A 25,824-nucleotide genomic window follows, 5' to 3' on the forward strand; every position below is an offset into this window, starting at 1 on the left:
GAAGTTTGTACTTCTGATATTTGATGTGAAGGAACTGAGGGTGTTGAGCTGGCACCACCGTTGCAAGGGGAGGGGCTACAGATGCAGAGCACAAGCGCTACCCTTACAGGTATGGCTAGACAAAGTTTTCCTTCATCAGTGCACTGGGGTCACACACCTACATGGAATACATGTCTGCATCTCATCCTGAACGACAGTTACAAGATAGGTAACCATTTTTTCAGTGCCTACTGAATATTCTGCTGTACTCTGATTGTTTCCCCAAAATTAAATTCTCCTTTTGATAGAGGCAGGTTGGAACGATAAGTCTGCTTTGTTTACTTCAGATTTCTCTCTTAACTTGGATATGAACTTGCAGTGTCTGGGTGGTGCTTGAATTCAGTGACCGTAACGTTTCCTCAGAGGCACCAAGGTCCTATGATGTTGAGGTAGTGTCGTCTTTGAGGTATTGTCTCAATGGGTGCTCCATGTTAGGAAGTGTGCACACCTGTGCACTCTTGATCAGATATTGTTGTCAGGCAGATCTGCGCTTGAACCCTACTCATCTTCATGGTAGGAGAGTGTATTGGGCGGAGCGGATCTGCCACCGCTCTAGTTTGTTCTTAACCGTCTGTGGCTTGAAGCAGAGCATCATGATGTCCACTAGCTAGTTGATTTGGCTTGTTTTTTCTTTGTTTATACTCCTTTTTGTTTGTTTCATTTTACTATTTTCTTCTTAATTTAGCACAGCTAAGTGCTTTTGATGGGATTTCCCCATCTTATGTTTGCCTGGCCAGAGCCTATTTTCCTCTCAGCCCCTCTCTATCTCTTATCCTTTACTCACAGGCTATGCCAAAGACTCCAGGCTTCAGATCTGCCAGAGTTCTTTCCCTCTCAGAGACAGATACTCCAGCTGCGTTTGGAAAGACGCACATACCGCAGTGCAAGGTCTCCTTTCATTCAAAAGCAGACCAGAAGGCTGAGGGAGGATAGATTGAAACTGCTGCTTGTGGAGTACTCCCTGAGATCTGCAGGTCCTGAACTTCAGCCTCAAGTGCTCAGAATGCTGTGGTGACTATACTAGCCTCAGTTCCAGTTAGCAAAGACCACGGAGCCTTCAGGGGGGGGAAAAACAAACAAAAAAACCCTCTGAGGGAGACCAAGAGAATGGGAAGGTCACCCTGTTGACCAGAGAATAAGACTTTACATCCTGGGACACTTACTGCTCAGGCTTCTGTTTCCTCAGGTACTGAGATCCCATGTTCTCCAGCACTGTCCTGGTTCCCTTACTCATGAGGATCTCTGAATATTGGAAGAGCCAGAAGCCACTCTGCTAAGGGATACAGAAAGGACTTTCCTGCCAGTACTAACTCATCCTCTGGTACTGCCACATCCTTCCATGAAGATTCAGTTGCTGGTACTGATGCAGTTGTCCATCTCTTTTTGGCCAATGTGACTCCAGTACCAACACCTGTTGCTCCTCCACTGCACACAGATGAGGACACTTCCACTGACTCTGATGTCCAGGATTACACAACCGTCCCCTTCGAACCTTCTCCTTACATTGAGGTGCATTCTGAGTAGGAGAGTCCCAGCAGATTACTGACTTGTCAACGCTGCGAAAGTACCCTTGGGTCCTTCTCCCTTCCCTTATGGCCTGCACAGTGGGCTCTTTGGAACCTTTGGACTCCTTATGGCAAAGATGCCATCGTACAAGAGGTCCCTGAAAGCTAGGTATAGCAGAGACACCACCTTTTCACAAACCCTGCTCCTCACCAGACAAAGCTATTAACCCACCCCTGCCATCCTACATAGATGACTTTCAGAGTCTCATGTAAAGGATTGCAGAGGTCTTACAGGTACTGTTGGAGAAAATACAAGAACTTCAGCATTCCCTGCTGAACATCTTACATGCTTCTCTCCAAGGCAAGGTTGCCCCTCCCTTCAATGATGCTTTGTCACCAGCCCGTACAAAGTGGCAAACACCAGTGACCATACCCTTCCCACTTTTTTGTAGGCTGATTTAAGTAGTACTATTTTCCTGCCAAGTGTTCAGAGTATCTACTTTCCCATCCTTTCCGTAACTCTCTAGTCATCAATGCTGTCATCAAAAGAAACAGATGGTATCCATCTAGATCCTCCCTCCTGACAAGGAGATTACATGCCTGGACTGCCTTAGCTGAAAAAGGTATTCCTTCATTTTGAGTTGCCAACTAGCAGGACTTGATGCCAAAGTATAATTTTACAAATTCCAAATTGCTCATTTTATTGAAGATCTGCTTCTAGACCAGATGGAGCAGTTTCAGGCCCTAATCACAGAAAGCCAGCCAATTGCTAAGGCTTCCCTTCAGTCCTCACTCAATGCAGCTGACACAGCTTTGCAGTCTATGGCAACTGCTGTAGTCATGCACAAAGCATGATGGCTGCAAACCTCTAACCTTCCCCAGGAAGTATAAAACACTGTGGAGGACCTTCCTGTAAGCTTTTCAGTGATGCCATGGATGGTTCTCTCCACTCATTCAGACTCCAGGGCGACCAGGTGACAAAAAAAAATACAGCAAGTTGCGGACAATTCAATGGTTTCACACAGTTCACTGCCAGACTGCCGTGAGACCAACCAAACTTTACAGGAGGCCCACATTTCCTAAAAAGGGTCTGTCTTCCATAGTGACATCACAGTTGGTGATTTCTTTCAAGTGTCTGTCTGTTTTGATTCACTGGTTGAATGTCACTAATTGTCCCCCTTTTTGGATCATATGCAGCACCAACCTGTCCTCCATCACCCCTGTTGATACAGTCTTTTCCATTTCCTACCTTTCTGGGAGTTCATCACCTCTGACACACTGATCGTAGAGCTGGCTTCAGTAGTCTATTCCTTTCTGTTCCGTTCCATCCCTCCTCCCCAGTTTCCGTCCTCATCCTTTTTCAGTGACGCTTCTCACAAAGGTCTCTTAAGACTGGAGGAACAATCTCTCCACTCATGACTTGATTGAACCTGTTCCAGCAGATTTTGTAGGACAAGCCTTCTACTCAAGATATTTCCCAGTTCCCAAGAAAAAAAGGAAGGTGGAGTCTAATTGTGGGCCTCAGGAGTTGGAAGAGGACAAAGGCATTCCAACAGTTAAGAACGGTAACCTTGGCAGCACTAATTCCCTCTTTGGATCCAGGGTACTAGTTCATCTCCCTTGATCTCCAGGATGCATGCTTTCATATGCTATACACCCTTCCCACAGAAGCGTCCTATGACTTGTGATTGGCAAGGACCATGCCTGCCTTTCAACTGCCTTAATGCTCTTTAAAAAGCTCCTCTCAGCTGTTGTAGCCCATCTTCATCTGATGGGAATAATCTTCTTTCCCTTCCTGGACAACTGGCTCATCAAGGGTCACTGTCTTCTTGAGGAGCAGTCAGTAACCAACATGAAAAAAATCTAGTCATACCTTCACAGTTAATAGTCTTCATTGGAGCTACTCTAGACTCTACTACTGCCAAAGCATGCCTGTCCACGGACAAGTTTGCTACAATGCCCACCCTCATTCCCATGCTCCACCAGCGTCCACAAACCACAGCAATGGCATGCCTTTGATTCCTGGGCCATATGACAGCCTGTCTGTATGTAACACCTCTGGCAAGACTATGATGTTGTCAAGCCTGGCTCAGGTCTGTCTACATCCCCAACAAGCACTAACTATCCAGGTAGGTGTTACCTCGGTGGGTCCTTGACTTCTTGAACTGGTGGAAAGGATATTTAAAAGCTGTGTGGGAATTCTACTCTCATGTCCTTCCCACACAAAGATAATCACCACAGATGCCTCCCTGTAAGGCTGGGTGCCCATTTCCAGGACTTCACAGCCCAGGATAAGTGTCTCACTCTTTGCCACTCTGGGAGACCTCTCTCCATATCAACATTTTTGAACTCAGAATAGTTTGATACACTTGTCAGCACTACTTCTTCAACATTAGGGGCTACTCGGAGCAATGCTAGACAACAGGCTGCAATATATTCTATAAATCACCAAGGGAGAGCAAGATCTCAGTACTTAGGCACAGCCACCATAAACTATGGAATTGGTGCATATTCCACCACATAGCAGTTTATCTACCAGGCTTGGAACACCATAGCAGACTCCTTAAGGAGATTTCTGTCACAACCCCAAGTGGGAGCTAAACGATGTGGTATTTCAGGAGATTTGGCTCACGCAGGGCTCCCCTAGAGATGGCGCTCTCTGAGTTGTGAAGAGCCGACACTTCTGCTTGAGGGGTTGCAATTTGCTGGGAGGTGCTGTCTGCTCACCCCCAAAACCGTCGTTGTTCAAGATTGTTGAACAAGTTTAAGTGAGAGAGCTATGACCATCCTCATAGCACCATCATGGCCAAAATAGCTGTATGCTTTCCAGATCTGGTTTGTCTGTTCTTGCAATGGCCGTTTTGCCTTCAGCTAACCTCCTCGCCCAAGAATCAGGCACCATGATCCACCCCAACTTCTCATCACTCCATGTCATGGACTGACCCACTAGGTGACTCTCTGATATAAAACAGGAGACCTCTTTCCAGAGGTCCAAACATTACTGCTGAATAGCAGAAAACCCATCACGAGGAAAACTTAAAAATCAAGATGTTTTCAAGCCTGGTTTGTGGAACAGTGTCTCTTGAGTCTCTCCTCACACAGAGTCTTGATTACCTCCTAAATTTTAAAAAACATTGGTTTATTACTGAGCTAAATTAAGGTCCACATGGCTGCTATTACAGCCTTTCACTCTCCTCCTTCCCCCCCAGTCAAGGAATTTTTAGTCTGCACTTACCCAACTACTCCAAGTTTCAGTAAGGAGCTGTTTAACCTTTTTCCTCTTGTCCAAGAACCGACTCCATCATGGGACCTTAAGACCTAATTCCTCATACCCCTCGTCTTGGCCAGGATAGGTGAGCTAAGAGCTCTTATGTCAGCTCCAGCATATATTGTGTTCCGTTTTAATGAGGTAACGGAACGTCCCCATCCTTGCTTTCTACCTAAAGTTTAATCAATTTCACGTTAAGCAGGACATTCATTTACTGGTGTCTTGCCCTGAGCCTTGCTTCTCAGAGAGGAAGCAAGTTCCCACAGACTTGATGTATAGAAGAACTCTTGTTTGTTTTTTACCTCAGTAGGAATAATCTCTTCAGGGCTTCTCCCAGACTCTATTTCCATTGCAGAAAGAAGGAAAGAGCATCCAAAAACTGTCTGTAGGTTTTGGGATACATCTTGACTTACCATGATGCCTTGGGGGTGCGTCCTCCATCTTTTGGTGACTGACTGTTCCACCAGGGCGCAGTGTACCTCTGTGGCCTTATTGAAGAATATATCTATCTCAGGCACTTGCAAGGCTGCCAGCTGGCTTTTGGTGTACACATTTTTCCAGCACTATACCATTATGCATGCTTCTAGAGCAGATGCAGCCTTTGGTGAGATTGTTCTATGATACGTGCTGAATCCACCTCTTGATTACACTCCTTTGTAATTGGGATATTGCTTGAGAATCTCCTAACAGGAAGCACGCATAGGGACAATATCTTGAAGGAGAAATTACTTGTACAGTAATTGGAGTTCTTTGAGAGGTTTTGTCCCTATGAGTGCTCCATTATCTGCCCTCCTTCTGTGTTGCTTCAAAATCATTGTCTCTGGACTTCGTGGTTGAGAGAGAACTGGAGCAGCGGTGGCCTAGTCCTCCCTATTACTGTGATACTGGAGGATAGGGACGTGTAGGATACAGGCATGGACTCGTGGACACTGCTACAAAATCTCCAATCAAGCATGCAAGGCATGTGCGCATTCTGATGTGGAGCACTCATAGGGACAAAACATCTCAAACGCCATTACTGTACAAGGTGTTAACCTCTCCTTTCCAGGTAGCTAATCTCTTGGTACATGCCCAGTGTAATTTTTGATGTGCCTAACTGGAGACGCAATCTCCCTTTCAAATAACATGTTAATTTGATTCCCCCAAAGGGCTAGTAGGTGCCACGCACTTTGTTGGGGTAACCCTCGAGCACTGGAGATCGTGGTGCAATGATCTGAGCCCTAGTATGACATCTATCTGTGTGCAAAAAACTGTTCCTAGAATGCCAACTTTTTTTAAATGTTTTTTGTTTTCTCTAGGGGCTTTATCTTGATCTCAAAAGTCAGATGGCTCCAAATTTGGATCACTAACCCATATCTCCATGAGACACACCAAATTTCAAGGCAATCTGATTAACTTTATGGATTTTAAAGAACTTAAAACAGTCAGTCTTTAAACTGAAAGCTGGCCTTAACCTTAACTATAGAAGAGCTGTTACTTTGCTATAGTAACATTCACCTGTGGTATAAAAGTACAGCACTAGCATTCACTGATAGACTTTCTCATTCTCCTTCCTTTGAGAATTGATAGTTACCTTGTTTAAGGCTTACAAGACCTTGAAAAAAGAATATTTGATCAGATGTGATATATATTTCCCTGTTTAGATGTATGCTTAATTATGCCTCACGAGGAAAAGCTGTTAAACAAGCATCACCACCTCAGTGCCCCATGCCAGAAACTACATGAGCCAGTACTACTGTAGTAGCATTTTGATACTTTCAGAGATAACAGTTAACAAGCAGTTTGTTTTCTCTTATACAGTAGTGCATGACCTTTATTTTAAAGGTGTAAACAAAATTAATGCTAGCAAAAACCCATTAGTGATGGTTTAGGAAACCTGTAGTCATTTGAGCCTTAGTCTGTCTACACTACAAGCTGTGATTCTCAACTCTCCTACACATACTCATGCTAGCTCTCCTCTGGGCTGATGTGCTAAAAATAGTAGCACAGCCATAGGAGCCTGAGCAGCAGTATGAGCTAGTCACCTGAAGTACAAACCCACCTGAGTTGCATAGTACTTGGGCAGCTAGCCAGTGCTGTGGCTGCAGTAGCATAGGCAGCGACACCACTGTTTTTAGCATGCTAGCTCAGATGAGAGCAAGTGCCAATATGTCTGTCTGATCTTGGAATGTAAATGTGTATGAAACAAGTTTAAATTTAAAGGGGAACAAAAAGTACTGTAATATGTATCTGATCTGTTTTAATAATTGTTCTGCCATTGAGCATCATGTATTTAATAACCAGTATTACATGTGTTAGAATGCTAAATATTTTGATGATAAACTAACATAAGTGAATTAATTATTCTCACTGGCTTTCATTTTCAATTTTTTTAGACCAAAGAAAGTTTACAGTATGAATTGGAGACCCTCAATATGAATGGCTGCTCAGTGGAAGATCTAGGGCTGGATTTCACATTACCTGGGTTTCCCAATATTGAGCTGAAAAAAGGGGGAAAAGATATACCTGTCACCATCCACAATTTAGAAGAGTATCTCAGAGTACGTAAAAGCAAACCTGTGACTTTGTTTCACATAACTTTTCCCATTTTAGTTAGTTCAAAGTTTACTTTCAGATATATTTTAATTGCTTGTTTTTTGCAAATTGGTCATTGCACTAATACTTTTCAACCGATTGCTTCTGTTTATCTGAATGCCCTGATAAGAAATTAACACAAATAATTGGAGTTTTAGTAATCTACAGTTCAACTAACTTTTAAGGACGTTTTTGTGCTGTTGAAGAATCTATTTCTTAAGGTTTTCTGAAAACTTACTTTGTATCCATCAAAAATGTAGTCATAAATGGCATGGTTTTTCATTGGGAGCTGTGGGTTCTCAGCACCTCTGAAAACAAGCCAGAAATTACTGGGCAATGTGGTAAAGCAATACTTTGGACTAGTAGTGGAACACACTGCTACATAAGACTATTGGCTTCTGAAATGACTTTGGGATTCTACCTCTGCAAGCCAGACAGTATGTGGAAGGTGAGAGTCTTCAGAGTTCTAATAATTTTTTCGTCCACCCTAGCAACTGGTTTTGTAAAATTTTATTTTGAAGGCATCAAGAAAAATAGCACTCATGTCTATTTACTGTTCAGAACTTCCACAAAATATTCCAAATGGTAATTCATAATAGTAGATAGAACGCCTCCAATTTCCTACACAAAACCAAACTAAACTTCCAACTTTTAATAAGCAATATAAAAAATTCTAACCAGTTTCCAACACTACTACTTTTTTGTGGGAGACGGAGGTAATACACTTGGAAAACTTAGCTCTGGGACTTAACTTCTGCCTGATGTAAGTAGTCAAGTTTTCCACTCCCATACATTTTGGGTCTGAGCGCTTGTCCATATCTATTGCACCAGTGGTGTGCATGCACCCTATGCATTTGAGTTCAGATTCTTTTGACCAGCAGTGTCCCAATGAGGGCTACATTAGTACCCCAAGTGACTTCATGTCTCCCATTGAGGACACAGAGGGTGAAGCAACACCAACTGCCCCTCAGTTCCTTCTCACGACGCATGGTCAGTCACCCTGCAGAGCCTGAGCCTTTTTGCTCACTGTGTGGCTTTGACTGTGTAAATAGGTAGTTCTTCAAATAATTCCATATGTCCATTCCATTGTAGTTTTGTGTGCACCTTGTGCACAGTGGTCAGAGAACACTTTTGTTCAGTGGTTACATATCACGGTGGCTTCAGTGCCCTCTGCCATTGCACACCACAGCACACAGGTATAGGAGGATGAAAGTGCCCCTGACTCCCATGCCCCCAGCTCCTTCTTACCACCAGCGAGGGTTGTTGTAGTGCTTTCAGTCTTGCCGTCACAAGTCTGTTTCCCTCACTCTTTGTACATGGAGTATAGTTCATCTTAATGATAGGTTTCAACTTTTAGATCCTCTTTGGACCAAATTTGATTATCTAGACCACAACCAGAACTGGAGCCAGGCCTCACTTTCCAGGGTTTAAGTCCTGTGGTCATGTGCCAGGCTGATGCCAGTCAGTGACCAACATCCCAGCTACCTAAAAGATTTGGAGTGCTACATCAGTGACAAATGTCACGTTTGTAGAAGATTTAAGCCTTGCTCTAAAAAAGAGAGCAGAAAGACTTAAGTATCTCCTTGTGAAGGCAGTACTTTGCCCTCCATCGAAGTAATTATATTCAGAACGTACTCCAAGTGTGGCACTATCAGTACAGAGTGCACCTCCCAAGATGTCTTTAACACCAAAGTCTGTGTCTCTGGTACTGTAGAAAAGATGCAGACTCTGTTCAGCAAGACCTTCAGTAATGAGGCCACCTAGAGGCAAGAACTCCAGGAGAGACAGGGGAATTGTTTGCTTGAGAGTTCCTCTGCTAGAAGGGGGTTCGACTCCAGAATCTATACCAAATCTGTCAAGGCTGACCCCTGAAGTTGGGGTCAACCTCATACAAAGACACTAAACCCACGACCCAGTTCTGGTACTGATGATGCTGGAGATGTACACTGCTTCCAGAGAACTGCTTAATCTTTTGATACAAGTGTCTTCTGTGCTACAGGAAGGGGTTTGGCTGATACCAGCGACTAAATCCTACACTACCTCCGCAAGAGTATGCTCTACCTAAGAGGCCAGTACACTTCAGGGGCAAGCCTAGAACCACCATCCCAGAGTTCAGCTTTACCTATCTCCTGTCCACATTGAATTTGTAAGTGCGGTCTTTTGTGTCCCATACCAGATGGGGAGTTTATCCTCCATCAGAGCTCTGGGGTCCCTGGATGTCACAGCAGTCTCTGCACTGGGCACATTGCAAGGGGCAATGGTGTGTGCAAAGATGGTGCCCACCACAGCCTTGTCAGTGGCCTTTACTGACGTGGTGTGTGCTTCCCCTCACCTTTTGAGTTGACTTTCTCAAGGCCTGCACAAGATCCTTTGCACCACAGACAACATTCTCAGATGCCCAAGACAGGTACCAAGCAGCTGCAGGTTACTCAGACGGTTTCTTCACCGCCAGAGGCAGACCAGTCATTGCCTCAGCGACCTGGTGCATCGTCTTCCTCATGACCTGATGAGACTTTAGAGATGGTGAGAGATTCACCGGAGGATTACAAGGCTCACTAAGAACTTTTTAAGAGTAACTTTGGTGTTTAAACATTCAAGTGGAAGAGATCTGTGAGAAATCCAACAAGTTAGTGAACATGCTAGCTTCCGTGTGGCCCTCCAGAATGGCACTTCTGACAGCAATTGTGGAGCCACTCAAAACACTTTGGCAGGGCCCTTCTTTCCTCCTGCCTATGGCTAAATCGAGAGAGGGGAAATACTACCTACTCTTACCTACTCTCAAGCTCTTTTCCAAAAAGAGGAAAAGATGGACGATAGGCTACATAGCCTAAAAGATTCCAGGGCAATACTGAAGTCACATGGAATCTCTACACCAGTGACCAAAAAGCAATTCTGGCCCCAGCAGCTCATAGATATCAGAGCGTTATACCTCAGCCCCAACTGAGAAAAAGGGCTAGGAAATACAGGAGTTGACCATCTCCCTCCTCTCCCTCTGCAACTGTAGGTTCCTCTTGACTAACAGTCCACTTTCTAAATATGTATTTTGATGGGTTTGTCAGGGGCAGCATACAAGTACCTACAGATGCATCTCTTCCTACCCCTATCTTTGCCAATCACCTATTCCACTTCCTTAGTGTTTGGACTCTCATCATATAGGATTGGCGGGTCCTAAACCCAGTGGATCCAGGATATGTTCTTCAATTTGTTTCTATTTCTCCTTCTCATCACCCTTCTCTGTTTCTCTTCCGGGACCACTCTGATGAGACTATTGGACGTCCACTCTCTCCTAGCAGGTGCTATAGAGGATGTTCCTCTGTTCTTCAGGGGAGAAGGGATTTTACTATTCCCAAAGCAAAAGGCTGTCTCAGACCTATTTTGGGTCTGAGAATTAAACAAGTACCTGAAGAAAATAAAATTTCATAGGGTTACCCTAGCTTCAATTATTGCTTCCCTAGAATAGGACAACTAGTATGCTGCCCTTTGACTTAAAGGACACTTACATCCATATAGTGATCCATCCAGACCACTGGAATTTTCTCAAGTTCATAGTGAATGGGATTCACTGCCAATTCACAGCACTTCCATTCCATCCATCAGCAGCCCCTTGCATTTTCACGAAGCACATGGCACCAGTAGCTGCGTATCTGTGGAGATTGGGAATCCATATGTTCTCTTACCTGAATGACTGGCTGGTGAGAGACTGGTCTGAGTCTCAAATACTGTCCAGCATGACCATCATTCATTCCAACTTCAGTGACCTGGGGTTGTTACTCAGTCTGGCCAAATCAATTTTAAAACCTGGGCAAAGAATAGAGTTTATTGGAGCATTCTTGGATGCTATGGAAGCTAGTGCATTTCTGCCCAGTGAAGGTTCCAAGCACGTCCAAAAGCACATCCCATTATCAGAGTGCACACTTGCCTCAGACTTTTGGGGCACTTGACAGCATGTACGTACTTAGTACAGCATTCCAGACTACACCACAGAAGGCTTCAAGGATGACTAGCCCCCTGTCAAAATCATTAATCAGAATAGTTTGTGTTCCAGAGGTAATTTGGTCCTCTCTGGACTGGTGGACAGACCCTCCAACATTTGAATGGGAGTTCCTTTCGTGTCTCAGCAGCCAACATTCATGTTAGTCACGGATGTTTAGTTTCTGAGTTGTGGGGCACACATCACAATCCTGCAAACTCAAGGGCTGTGGTCCTCCTAGGATCTGAAGACTCCTATAAATGTCAGGGAGCTGTCCGTTTAGCCTGTTCAGCCTTCTGTCCACATACTGTGAGGAAAAAGTCTTCTAGTGTTAATGGACAACATGGCAACTATGTTCTATATAAACTACAGGGAAGGGTGCATTCATCCCAACTTTGACAGAAGGCAGTTCTACTTTGGGAATTCTGCATAATCAACTACATTCATCTCAAAACTGCTTACCTCCCAAGAGAACAGATCATGTTGGAAGGTCACCTAAGCAGGTCCTTCTCTGCTCACCAGAAATGGTCAATACATCTGCACATGGCCAGATCCATCTTCCAGCTGTGGGGGACTGGATCCATTTGCAATGAAAACCAACAGATAATACCATCAGTTCTGTTCCCAGGATGGGGGAAGAGGGAGTGGCATCACAGCCCAGGTTTTTTGATAAGATGCTTTCCTGCTATCATGGGCAAACTCCCTGCTGTGCTTGCTGTTCCTCTGATACCATTACCACCCAGAGTTCCGTTCAAGACCAAGCAGGGTCATGCTTGCCTCATGTTAACAGCATCACTGTGGCCTCAGCAATATTGAGTCTTGACCCTACTAGCTTTGTTAGTGAGACTTCATCTGCCTTTTCCATTGGATTCAGACATGATTTCTCAGGACCATAGCCATGTGCTTCACCCCACCTACAGGCCCTCCACTTAACACCATTGGAAATAGCTTTACTCAAAAGAGGTTCCGGAAGTGCTTCTGAATAGCAGAAAGCCTTCAATAGGTGTGCTTACTTTGCCAAATGGAAACATTTTTCTGTCTGGTATCAACAGAAATATCTCTGTCTGGTGCAGGCATCCACTACCCACATTTTCGATTATCTGTTGCATCTAAAATATCAAGGTCTGGCCATTCCACTAAAGTACATTTGGCAGTTATTTTTCAGCAGTCCACCCTGCTTTGCATAATAAGTCATTTTTTTCAGCTCTATAACTATTAGATGCCTAAAGCGGGTGGACAGGTGAACGAACCTGTTCACCCATGGGGATCTCAATTACGAATTAGCTATAGTCCTGCTGCTTCATAGAGTATTAGCTCTATTTAGCTGCTTTCCTAACACAACGACCTTTTTCAGGCCATGTCTATATACTGACGGCGGCAGATTCGCCGCTGCCAGATAGATCTTTCTGGATCGATTTAGCGGTCAGTGTAGACCCGCTCAATTGATCAGGAAGTCAACGCTGGTAAACCACCCCTTCAAGTAGCGTAATGCTGCGTCGACGGGAACAGTGTAGACAGCGCACAGAAGGGAAGCAGAGCAGTTGATATGACAGTTGAGTTTTCCATAAGGTGATCATCAGGTTTCAGCCACCAGCATTCTGAAGAAAATACAGGTAGGTCACTGTAGAACACCTATGGCTGTGAATTACTCAACCCCAGATTAAGGCTTGCATTCTTGCAAGGTTTCTTGTGCAACCCTCCAGTCCTTGGGTGTTTACACTCCTTTTAAAGAGGGAACCAGCTAGCTCCCAGTCACATTCAAGGGAGCCTACTACCCACAACACAGACCTTCTGAGCCACTGAGGAATTATGAAAGATTGCAGAGAAAACCAGGAGCATCATCAACACAATCCAGATGCATCTTCCAGGCAGCAAATTTAACTAATCAGTTGGGAACTGTCTAGATCCACTGGTTAACCCCCCTCCTTTTGGGAATTGCCTCTTCAATTTCTGTGGGCTTTGGAATACCATAAGCCAGTGGGTTATGGAGATAATAGAACTGGGATACTCTAAGCAGTTTCACAACCTTTCCATCCCCCTTGCCTATCTCTTGTCAGGGATCAGTCTCAGAAGAGCATGTTTTTATCAGGAGGTAGAATTCCTTCCTAGCTCTTGATGCACTGGAATACATTTCAGCAGAATTCAGAGGGAAGGAATTTTATACTCTCTATTTTCTGATACCAAAGGGGGAGGACATGGGGAGGGCTAGCACCCAGTTCTGAACTTCAGATAGGTAAATACCACCCATCTGCAGACTCCGGTTCAGAATGGTAACTCTGGAATCACTTCCTCGGATCTACAGGACTGGTAGGCAGCTCTTAACCTTCAAAAGGCATATTTTCATATCGCCATTCATTCTGCCTACATGAAAGAACTACAATTTCAGGTGAGCAGTTCACGTTACCAGAACAGGTAATATACTATCAGTCAACACTGAGTTCATCACATGCCTGTCAGTAACAGTGGCATACTGAGAAAGCAAGGAGTTGTAGTTTACCTGTACTTTGACAAATGGCTCATCCAAAGGTGATCTCAGCAGGCAGTAGATGCTATGTAGTGAGGACTCAGTCTTTGCCTCCTTGGATGCAGATTCAACAAGGAAAAAATCTATTCTGCTTCCTACTTAAAAAAAACAAACAAACAAAAAAAACCAGTTCGTTGGGGCTGTTGGATGTGACAACAGCAAAAGCCTACCAGCCTCGAGAGATTCATCAGTATGGTGGATCTAATCAACCAACTGCAAGGAACATTCTCAAACATCTGAGAACTTGCCTCAGGCTTCTAGGTCACCTGGCATCCTGCACCTTCATAATTCCACAAGACAGACATCACCTTCTCTGTATGCAAAAGTGGTTGATATTGATGTAGAGAAAAGAGTGTAGGTCTCCCTAGAAGTCCTAGTATCTTTGAATTGGTGGCACAATCCAGAAAAAGCTGGCAGAGAAGTGTTTTTCTTTCCACCAGTACTGCCCAAAGCGCGGATAACAGGTGCCTCTAACGTGAGAAGGAGTCTTCCTTAGACCCCTTTTAGACTCAGTGCTTCTGGTCTTGCCAAGAAGCCAGATTACATATAAACATTCTGAACTGAGATCAATTCATTGTGCAAGTGCAGCATTTCTTCCAGTTCTCAAGGGTTCATCTATACAGCTATTAAGGCAGTCCCATACTAATGTTTTACATAGAGGAGGGAGAGATCAACTCTCTTTGTCACCTGAGCAGACAATTGGCAAGTGATCATGAGTAGTCTGCGAAGGACATAGTCATTCAAAAATATTTGCCAATTGAGATCAACCTCCCATAGATCTTACTTGTTTGACATTCCAAAGAGATCATCAGATCTTTTACTTGAGAGGAGGTCTTGATCAAGGTCTCTTGAAGATCATGTGGTCTTACCCTCTGATTCCTCTAATCCCAACAGTGATCAGCATGCTCAGATTAGATTCAGCAAGGATATTGTTGGCTCCAGCCTGGCCAAGAGTTATTTTTAAGATCTGATGAACCTCTCAGTTCTGTCTTGAATCCAGCTGACTCTTCAACCAGATCTGATATCCCAGAAGGAAGGCCAGATCATTCATCCAGATCAAACCTCCCTGCACATCAAAGCATGGATGCTGGATGGCTTCATTAGAAGCTGATCTGAGGTGCAAGATATCTTTAATAGAAGAGACTCCATCAGAGCAACATTGGCTCAGATGGTAGAAGACTATCTAAATCATCTGCATTCCACAGACCCATATCCCAGACATACTGGGGTATCTGCTGTCATTAAAGACATCTGGATGGGCCATGATTTTCCTTATGGTCTACTTAGTAGCCATCTCAGCTAACCACCATCCAGTTCCAGGTTGCACCGTTTTCTCCCATTTCTCAGTAGTTGAGAGTCCTGAAGGGCCTTGTTAGGACACCCTTCTGGGATTTAAATATTCTACTGTGATTGATGGGACCACAATTTTGAGCCACCAGTTAGTTAGTTTCTGCCTTTTTAATTTGATGATTAAAACAGGTATTCAGTAACATAAATCTGTTAGAAGGGTGGAGAGATTCAGGCCTTTATGGTGGAGCCATCTTTATATCAGAGTCTTAAGAGACTGAATGATATCATCCCTAAATTTTTACCCCAAACAGTTTGATTAACCTTCCTATTTTCTTCCCCAAGCCACATTCTAATAAAGGGGAAGCCAAGTTCCACACTTTAGATATCCATAGAGATTTGTCATTCTACTGAGATAGGAGGATGAGGCTGTTTACAGTATCCTGTATATTATTTGTAGCTTTTGCAGAGTTCATTAATGGTCAACATGTTTCAGCCCCAGAGGATTTATAACTGGACTACTAGGCTATATCAGACTATGCTACAAATAAGCCATGGTAGAACCTCTAGAACGAGTTGCAGCCCACTCCATTAGGTTTCAGGCATTTTCAAGAGCTTCTTTGAGGAATGTGCTCACAGCAGAGAAATGTAGGGTGCTCTGTACATACCTTTTATGCAGCATTACTCTATTATAGAAGCATCACAATCTGATGCTTGTTTTGGCAGGGGCGTCTGACAGTTGTTACTCTGAGCACTCACCTCCCATCAGATAGTCACTGCTTGTGAGTCACCACCAGTAGAATGTATGTGGACAAGCACTCAAAGAAAGGTTACTTATCTTAGAGTAACTGTGTGGTTCTTTGAGATGTTGTCCGTATGCGTGCCATGACCTGCCCTTCTTGGATGCTACTTCGGAATCTAACATCGGGATTCTGGTACTGGTGAAGGAGCTGGGGAGTGCTGGGGTTGCCATGCTCTATGCCCTTGGTTAGAGGCACAGAGACACTCCAGGCAGGTATAGCTCCCAACAGACACTCTGGCCAAAAGAATCTGAACTTGAGTGCACAGGATGCACACGCACGATCAGTGGAATGTATGCGGACAAGAACCACCATTAACTGCGAGGTATGTAACCTGAGCGGGAGCCTAGCCATTCATTGAGGCTGCATCTGTTCTTTTGCACATAACATTACTTCAGCACAGGGAAAGTGCTCAACCCTAGCTTGTTTCAGTCCCAGTTAGCTTTTGGACCACTTCCTTTGCTACCTGTGGAGTACTGATACTGTCCGAAGACAGGTGGAAATCCTAGTTGATGATTCTAATCTGCCTGGGTACTCTGTAGGGAGAGACTGGCCCATGGAATTGGGAAATCAGTCTCATTTCTCTATGGCTGGGACTCTTTAGTAGATTCTAATAGGTCATTCATATTACCCTAGTTGGAAAATCAATATAGTCCTGAGCATGCAACTTTATACATAAAACATAGCTAATATTTTGCCTTAAATCCCTTGTCCAGATGGGTTTAATAATTCTTTATTGAAAACTAGTTGTTTTTCTCTTCTTTGTATTTACTTTCTGTAAAGTCTGATAAACTGTTAAACTTTGTGGGATAATTGGGAGTAAAATTCTCCCAGGTTACTTTTCTCATGTTAGTCACATTACAAAATCAACCCATGCATATCTAGCAAGACAAATTATTCAGTATTAATGTTACTTAAAATCTGAAGGATTTCTATTTCAGAAATCTCCAGAAAGATTCATTTCAATACAATGCTATTTCCTGAGGGAAAAATAACCATCTAGATTCAGACTGTAGGTGTTCTACCATTCAATATATTTTGGCCACAGGAAGCATGACTTACATAACTTTTTTTAATATACCCTCTCTAATAAACAAAGCTTAGCTGAGCACTTTAAATGCTCAATAAGTATTTACCATGTATATTTCCCCAAAATTGAGGTATGCCAGCTGCATAATGTATTTCAAATGAATTTTTAATAAGATATGAATGGGAGTCAGGATTTTTGTGATTAAGGAAGTAGGCGAACATCTATTTGTTAGCCTGACAAGTACATCTGGCAGACTTAACTCTTGTACAAAAAATATATCCAATTTCTATTAAAATAGTTACAAGAACAAATTCTCTGTTTAAAATGTCTCACTATTTACATATTGTTAACTTTGGGAGGGCGGGGGAAGGATTACACATCAATATTTTTACTATCCAGTTGGTTCTTAAACATACGCTCTAAACAACTTTCAGTTAGATTTAGAGTGACATAGTCTTTGGAGGAATTTGTTTTGCCTTTGCAGGCACAATTGTGTGCATTGGTACAACAAATATGCAGCTGATAGGTGGCTGGTGTTGGGTTGGTGAGAGGTGACAGAAGTGGGGCAACATTGTACAGCATCTACTAAGTCAAGCTCAGATTCACCCATCTTTACATGAACATATGATCATGTTCCTGATTCTTTTGCCAAGTTGTCATATCCTTTGTGTAACTCAACGGTTGAATATTCACATCGGTTCTCAGTCTGTTCACTTATCATGATTATTTTTTCTTTGCAGTTGGTTATATTCTGGGCACTAAATGAAGGTGTTTCCAGACAATTTGACTCATTCAGAGATGGATTTGAATCAGTCTTCCCCCTCAGTCACCTTCAGTACTTCTATCCTGAGGAGGTTGGTAGATGTGAATATATAACTGATACCAGTTATGGGGATAATAATGTAGATTTATATTATTTAGTTATGGGCAGGGTATTGTGCAATTCTCACACAAATAGGGTGATATATTTATGAAACTCATTTACCAAGAAGATTCAGTGAATTTTTAATTACATACTTGTGTTTCATGTATAGAGACTTTCATATTTAATAGTAGTTCTAATTAGTACTTCTGGTGGTGGATTTTATACTAACTTATTCCTGCGGTATCAAATTTAGTATATAACAACAGGTTTTTCCCAAAGCAAGTAATACATCCAGACATGCAAATTTCTGGATTCACATATTCCCAATGTGTTTGAGGACCCTCCAGGAATCAAGAAGCTTCATAACTATTTATTATTATTATTATTGCGGTAGTAACTACCGATTTACAGACATGGACCCAGGACCCCATTGTGCTAGGTGTAGGACAAACACAGAACAAAGACTGTCCCTACTCCAAAGAGCGTATACTCAGGCTTGGTCTATGCTGCTGCGCTGGGTCGACATGAGATATGCTAGTTCGTTGTGTCTTCAGATGCTCTCCCGTTGACGGGGATGTTCGCTAATTCAATCACCGGGAGAGCGCTCTCCTATCACCTGAGCAGCTCTCCATAGACCCGCTCAATCGATGCCATTGCATCAATGCCTGACACTGCACCAGTGTAGACATGCCCTTAGTTGTAAGAGAAGAGACAGCAGATGGTTACATATTGACATGGGAGCACAAAGAAATGAGACAGCACTGATCAGCATCGTAGCCAATAGTCATAGCACACTAGCTGCCTAATCATTGAAATTTTTGTGTGTATCATGACAATTGACGGATTTGAAGGGAGACAGTGAGGTAGCTTTGTGGCAGTTTACAGGGATCTCCTTCTAAGGACCAGGGGCAGGATGGGAGAAAGCACAAAACTGCTTGTTTAAAAAAATTACATGGGCAGTGGAGCCTGGTGGCATTGACTGACTGGAGGCAGGAGTTGACATTTTGACAGTGTACCAAGAGATGATGGGTAGGATTGGGATAGGCTGTGAAGGGCCTTGAAAGTGAAAACAAGTAGCTTATTTTGATGCGACAAAGAAAGGGAGCCAGTTGGGGGATTCAGAGAGGGGGTAACAGAAAAAACAGGTAGGGGAATGATCTTTGCAGCAGCATTTGGAATGGATATATGTGGGGCAAGATTGCAATTGTCAGCATTCTCTTTTCTGGAGTTGTAGTAATTGCAGTGAGAGCCTGCAGAAGCATTTTAGATGTGTGGACGGATAGGAAAAGTCATATCTTAGAGAGGTTTTCATCTTTCTGCATACACTGTTACTTATAAGTTTCATGAAGGAATGATAAAGGTCCTCTGTATACCTTAATCTGATAGTGCTTTTACATAGAAGCACCACCTACTGGCCAAAGTTTCGCTCCCTGCTGAGCTATCTGCAGCATAACACTCTCAGTCACCACTGGGAAGAGAGATTTGCCCACTGTTATGATTTTGTCCTTTCCTCTTGATGCAGTGCTTCTCTATTTTGTTCCTCTCTTTGTGGATACCAGTCTGAAGTGGTACAGACTGTCTTTTGGGATGCAGCTGAAGTTGTTGATAGCACCCCCCTCCTGTTTGTAAATATATTGACAAAATCAAAGAACAGAAACAGTATTTCAGGAACACAGCTTAATGTCGTACAGTCTTAAAGAAAAAAGCTTGATCGTCCCATTCTGAACTTTGCTTGTACAAATGATTTCCTGAACAAGTGCAAACAACAGATTCAGAAGAAAATGGCTCCATTTGGCTTATGAACAAAGTGGCTAAAAATGCCAAAATAAAGTTGCTGCATACTTGTCAACCAGAACTGAATTCAAATCTTCTAACACGATATCCCAGCTCAAGTGCAGCATCTGTGGTAGTGATCTTCCCATTTTTGAGCTTCAGCCTTACCTCCTGTATCTGCTCAGATGTGCCAGCTGAGGCCTAAGTACAGAGCTTCACAGTGTCCACCAAAGTTGGAAGAAAGTCTGTGCTGGACTGCACCTGAAATTGGGGGAAACAAATAGATACGGGGGAAAAAAGGTTTAGAGAGACGCTATCTGCTGCCCTGAAATCAGCTGTACAAGCCTGGTAAAAAAAGATTAAGGGAGTTAAGTGTCCAAATATCACTGAAATTCAGGCATGGCTAATTCTCATAGGCTGAGACACAAGTTTGGACTGCTGCTAACTACAGGAAGAGATGCAACCCACTAGTAGCAGAAGGTTTGGAGATGTTGGGATTCAGTAAATGAAGCTATTGTTGGGATGGGACTATTAAATTCAAATGAGCTGTGTGTAGCTGAATTGTGCAATGCTGACTTAATTTTCCTGAATGATGTTCCAGAAAATAGATTCATGTTGTAATCACATGTACAATATTCATTCTTGATCAGCACTAGGACAGACTGTTCTCTCTGCTTAAATTTATAGTTGGATCAGCTCCTGTGTGGCAGTAAAACAGACACGTGGGATGCAAAGACATTAATGGAATGCTGCAGGCCAGATCATGGTTATACACATGACAGGTAATACGGATTTGATACTAGGAGACCAAATGTTGAAAATTGTGCATCTGATAATCTTAAAATACAGGAAATACCTTTCATAATTGCTGTACATGACATGAAGCAACATATATCTTAGTGGGAAGAAACTGGAAGTTTAATAAAAACAGCATTTATAATTCATGTAGTCTGAGCCCGAGATCATGATTATTAATCCTGTGTTGCAAGTATTTTAAAAGTATATATTGTAAGCAAAAGAATAAAAACTAACAGTTGTTTTTGTTTTCTCTTTTAGTCGAGCTGTGAAGTACCTGTTTGAAATTCTTAGTAGTTTTGATAGTGAGCAACAAAGATTATTTCTCCAATTTGTGACCGGTAGCCCTAGACTGCCAGTAGGAGGTGGGTTTATTTAGTAGATATTGCCCATCATGTCTGCGCTTACTTGTATAATCAGCACAGCTAATGCATTTCTCAATCATTAAAAGCCATTTCTGTTTGTTTCACTTAAGTAGCTATAAATCTGCATATATCATTTTCAAAACTTGAAATGTTAACAAAGAAGTGTGGGCTGTTATAACTATTTGGAATAGTTCAAATCAAATAATCTTTGAAGTTTTCATTAATCAAATGATAATGGCTCAAATATTAACATTAATAAAAATTTTGCTTGAATAACTTTACAAGGTAGAGACTATAGATGTGCTACATGACAAAGAATAGTCCACATTAAAACAAATTTCTTGTTACTCTTCTTTGGGGAAAAAAAAAAATTTAGTGCTCATGGTTATGTTGTTGATCTTGAGGCAACTTGTAATAAGTTACAGCAGACCAATAAAATGGCAGTGTGCTTCCTGTAAGGAAAAAGTCACTAAGGCTTTCTGTCAAGAAATGAGTATAAACAGGGATTCTGAATCCTAAAATGCAAAAGAGGGAATGAAAAGAAGATGCTGCTTTTGAAGGAAGAGTAAAAAAGGAAAATATTATATCCTTGCTCAGAATCTGCCTCCTGATATTACATGTGTTCATGGTAATACAGGAGTATACTTTAAAAAAAAAAACAAAAAAAAACCAAATTGTAGATCAAATACTTTTGCCAGATTCCTTAACTGACTGCTTTGTAAATGAAAATCAGACCTTTTGAGCATGCTTCAGCCCTGCTTGTGTTCTTTAGTTTTCATATATAGACTGCAGCAGTGTGAATGCTGAAGAACCAAAAAGTGAGATGGACCAAGCTAACTAAAAAGCAAAAATTAGTTGGCATAAATTAAAACTACATCTAGCTTTTTACTTCACTTAAGATTGTGATAATAGATGAGGAAAATGTTCTTAAGCAAAGATTGAAGAGTCTTAATTTAGAGTGCAAATTGTATCAAATTACTGTCAGTTTAATAGTAGGTTAAACTTTGTTTCTTAAGAAAAGCAATTTTCCTATTATATTCAGACAAATACAGTGGACCTTTTTTTCCTCCTTTCAGGCTTTCGAAGTTTGAATCCTCCATTGACAATTGTACGCAAGACATTTGAGTCTACAGAAAATCCAGATGACTTCTTGCCCTCAGTAATGACTTGTGTGAATTATCTCAAGTTGCCGGACTATTCAAGTATTGAGATAATGCGTGAAAAACTCTTGATAGCTGCAAGAGAAGGGCAGCAGTCATTCCATCTTTCCTGATCACAATGAAAAATGCAATGTCTGCCTGTTACAGCAAAGAGAAAATCATGATTCTTTTCTAAATGTATCACCTGAGTCAAGGAAACGTGTTACGCCTTCTTGTTGTAGAAAAACGGCTTGCAGATTATAAACAAAGACACTTGGTTGATATTCATTAAAGGCCCCATGGACTTAAAGTGATCAGGCCCTAAAAAGTTGTTGTGACAAGGTTTCTTTAGCAAGTTCTTGTTTAAATTATCATTTATTTGATGAGTGAAGTTTTTAACTTGCTTTGCTGTGTGAAATTTAAAAAAGGGATGTTTTTCCAGGCTGGAACAATAAATGTCGCTGTGCAGTTTAATATCGGGCTGTGTGTATCCATCTAGCTAAGTCTGCAGTTTTTTCCTCCAAAGACAAATTTTGTACATAAGTACAGAAATTAAAATACACATGTATTTGACAAATCTAGTTTAGTAGACTAGTTCTGTGTACCTTCACATGCCTCTGATTTTTTTCCTTTCCTCTTCTACTGTCTGATGTGCAATTCACATGGTTCTTTTTTGTGTGCAACACTCAACAGTTGTTACATTTTGGTTAGCATGGCATTTATTGCTCCATGTTTTCTCTCAAATTAAGATATAATTTAAATTTTACTGAATTTAAAATATATATTGTCAATATAATTCAGCCTTTGTAATTAGGTAGAGCTTAGTTTTAACATAGTAGTAGGATATATTGGCTACAGTCTTTACCAGATGACACTCTAGTACTGTTCACACAGTAATTCAGGCAACAAAAGCCTCTTACCAGGGGCTAGGAAGAATTCCTTTCTTTTGTGTAGTTTGAAAATTCAACAGATTGGGCTGGCCAGTATTTATTATTATTAGGCCAGAGCATTTCAAATTGATGTATAGTTTTTTAAAAGACAAATTAGCAGTTTTATTCCTGTTCAAGTAAACAAAATTTTCTTGTTCTCGACTTAAGTTCATGTTTACTTTTGTAGCCTCCCCCTTTGCTCCCATCACCCCTCACCCCAGTGCTAGCTTGGAACAAACAGTTCAGCCTTTGTCTTTTGACACAGATAAAGCACCTGTAAACAATGCTCTGTCCAATTGTTTTATGTGCTGATTTCTCAAATCTGCAATAATTTACTTCATCAGGTTAATGTTTTTACCTGAACATAAATAAAAAAGTTTGCTTCACCTTTTTGTTCATAGTTTTGTACTGTATGCATAAGTTCAATTGTGTAAATTATTTCAACACAAGTAAATCATCTTAAATCTCCTTGGCTAACTGCCCACATGTTGTGGATGATTTACTATTAAAACAAGAGTTTGTAAGATCTGCTATTTAACTTAGACAATGGAGTATAAAGAGGAAGGAGAATTTTCCTTTCTATGGGTTCAAAAAACAAATGGGCAATTTCAAACATTCCTGAGATGCACATGCTATAGTTCATCTCTATGAAAATCTGATAAATAGCTAATTACTTTATTCAACTTTGAGAAATCAAAATTAATTTCAGTGCATAGCAATTGTTGAAAACTCTGATTAATCAGTTAAGATTTCCCCTAAATGAAAAATAATTTTTTATTTAGCTGAAGAACTTGTACTTTGAAAAAATGTATTTCAATACATGTAACTGACATTCTTTACAGATAACATTCACAGAATTACATGTGGTTGCTCATTCCAGGTGCCACAGAACTGTAATGCGAATTTGTCATGAGCAGTCGAATGTTGAAATCATTGCACAAAGAATCTGAGCAGTTTAACGACCATATTAAAACTGAATGAAGGCGCTTCACACTGTACATATAATATTGATAGTGCAGAATGTGGCAAAGATTTCATAGAAGTTAAAGGCAGTGTTTAAACTATGGACTGGTGTTTAAAATTGTTCTGAAAACTTGATCAAACTGAGCACAAAGATGCGTGTTTATAGTGTGTGGATAGCAACTTGTTCATTTTTTTAAGGTTCTATATTTTAAAAAAACTGACTTGTGTAAAAAGCTAATATTTTGTATTAAAATATCATCTGTATTGATATTTTTTTACCCACGTTGTCTCCCTACAGAATCTGGCTTTCATTGACTTGAAGAGTTTACAAATTTGAAATAGCCATTGTATGATAGTCGAAAGTCCATTACAGTCTGGTCCTGCATAATCTGGTGACTGTTCAATGACTTATGTAAAAACAAGATGTTGGGGGTCTCAACGCATTTGCTTATGGATGAATGTTCACTTCACAAAATTAATATCAGTGTTTAACATATATTGATATTTTAGTTGTCAGTTTCAGCAGTCAGACCAGGGATTGATTGGGCTTTGAAACTGAATTTACCTTAGCCCTGTAGATTTGTTCCAGGACAGTATTGAGGCACATTGACAGTGCAGTAGGGGGAAGTCTGCATAGCCTGTGACACTCCTGTACTACTTTTGTGGATAAACTGAAGACTATAGTTTCCATGATGGGGTAGCACCTTTCACAAGCATTACATTTTAAACAAACTGTAGTTATTTCTAAGATTACTGCAGAGAATTACGGGTCATAGATTATGCACTGGGGTTAACTCTTTTCAGAAAAAGTGGGTTCAAATAAGGGGTAACTCACACTAGAATTTAATTTGGTGGACACATTCTAATCCCTAAGGGATATTTGTCCACATCATACAATTCAATACAATAGGCAGTCTACTCAGCAGTTAAGCACCTAGCAGTGTGGTAGTAATTTGGGAGTAAAGTTCTTTGCAATCTGAAAAATGTAGGCCTTATCTACCTGGTTAAATTCTACTAGCTTTATACAGGTATAATCCTTTTCCTCCCCTCACTGCACAGATTGTGTGAATATTCTTACTCTTAGATCAGAATTAGAGTGGCTGTTCTTGATTTAGTTCAAATCCCTTCCCAACCAACAAACTCAACTGCAAAAAGGCAGACTTTCCAGTATAAATTTCTATAGAGGATTTTACACCTATAAGTAGATCTGTTTTTAAATTAACACCTCAGGTTACACTAGGTAGACAAGGCCTGAGAAATCCTATCAACTCTAGACATCATGCTTGTCAAAGCCATTAGTCCATCACATCCATGAGCTCTAAAAATCACTCAATTTATAAACAAATTTTTAAAAAATTAAAACAAACTTGTATTGTACCTTTTATAACTTCTGCATAAAGCATTTACAGATAACATGAGTACACATGTAAAACGTAATGCATAATGGCAAATTTTAACTGATTACATTTAAAGATTTTTCTCTTCAGGTGTGGATTGCCCACTTAAATTTAAGTGCTTACCCCTCGGCTATTCGGTGCTTGCTTTAAAAAACAAACAAGTACTGGGATGGGTCTGTGGTAGGAATTTACATCAGCATAGCTATATGAAAAATGCACCTTCCTGATATACATAGCTATGTCACCCTGACCCCAGTGTAGATAGTGTTTCTGTTAATGTAGCTACTCCCTCTTCAGGCAGGTGGATTAAGTAGAGTGATGGGAGAACCCCTCCTGTCACTGTACTATGTATCTACACTGAAGTGCTACAGTGGTGCAGCTACAGTGTTTTAAGTGTAGACATATACCCTAAGAATAGATGCCTAACATCACTGGTCTGTCACCTTGGGTTTTTTGTTACCTCATTCTTCTTACCTTGTAAGTCATCCATTCAGAAGGTAAACACCTAGAAGCATGGTCTTTGTCTATATGCTTGCATGTGAAATGCACTTCCTTGGTCAGTAGCTCACCCCAATAAAGATATTTCAGCTGTTCCTCTCTT

The 25,824-nt window shown here is 41.4% G+C and overlaps 1 protein-coding gene across 4 annotated transcripts in view; it reads left to right on the top strand.

The window, feature by feature from the left end:
* The window catches only part of TRIP12 (thyroid hormone receptor interactor 12), a 155,245-nt gene extending 131,151 nt beyond the window's left edge, over window positions 1–24,094 (top strand). For all 4 annotated transcript variants that reach the window (XM_067558547.1, XM_067558615.1, XM_067558676.1 and 1 more), the window contains 5 exons: window positions 7,188–7,352; window positions 17,738–17,851; window positions 20,323–20,417; window positions 20,692–20,795; window positions 21,872–24,094. In XM_067558547.1, the coding sequence (XP_067414648.1) occupies window positions 7,188–7,352; window positions 17,738–17,851; window positions 20,323–20,417; window positions 20,692–20,795; window positions 21,872–22,068 (675 nt within the window). In that variant the 3' untranslated portion in view covers window positions 22,069–24,094. The remainder of the gene's footprint in view (window positions 1–7,187; window positions 7,353–17,737; window positions 17,852–20,322; window positions 20,418–20,691; window positions 20,796–21,871) is intronic.
* The last annotated feature ends 1,730 nt before the right edge of the window (window positions 24,095–25,824 follow it).

Source organism: Emydura macquarii, unplaced genomic scaffold, assembly GCF_026122565.2.
Source record: "Emydura macquarii macquarii isolate MOO-44397 ecotype Brisbane River unplaced genomic scaffold, CSIRO-AGI_Emac_v2 contig_18, whole genome shotgun sequence".
Classification (NCBI taxonomy): domain Eukaryota; kingdom Metazoa; phylum Chordata; order Testudines; family Chelidae; genus Emydura; species Emydura macquarii.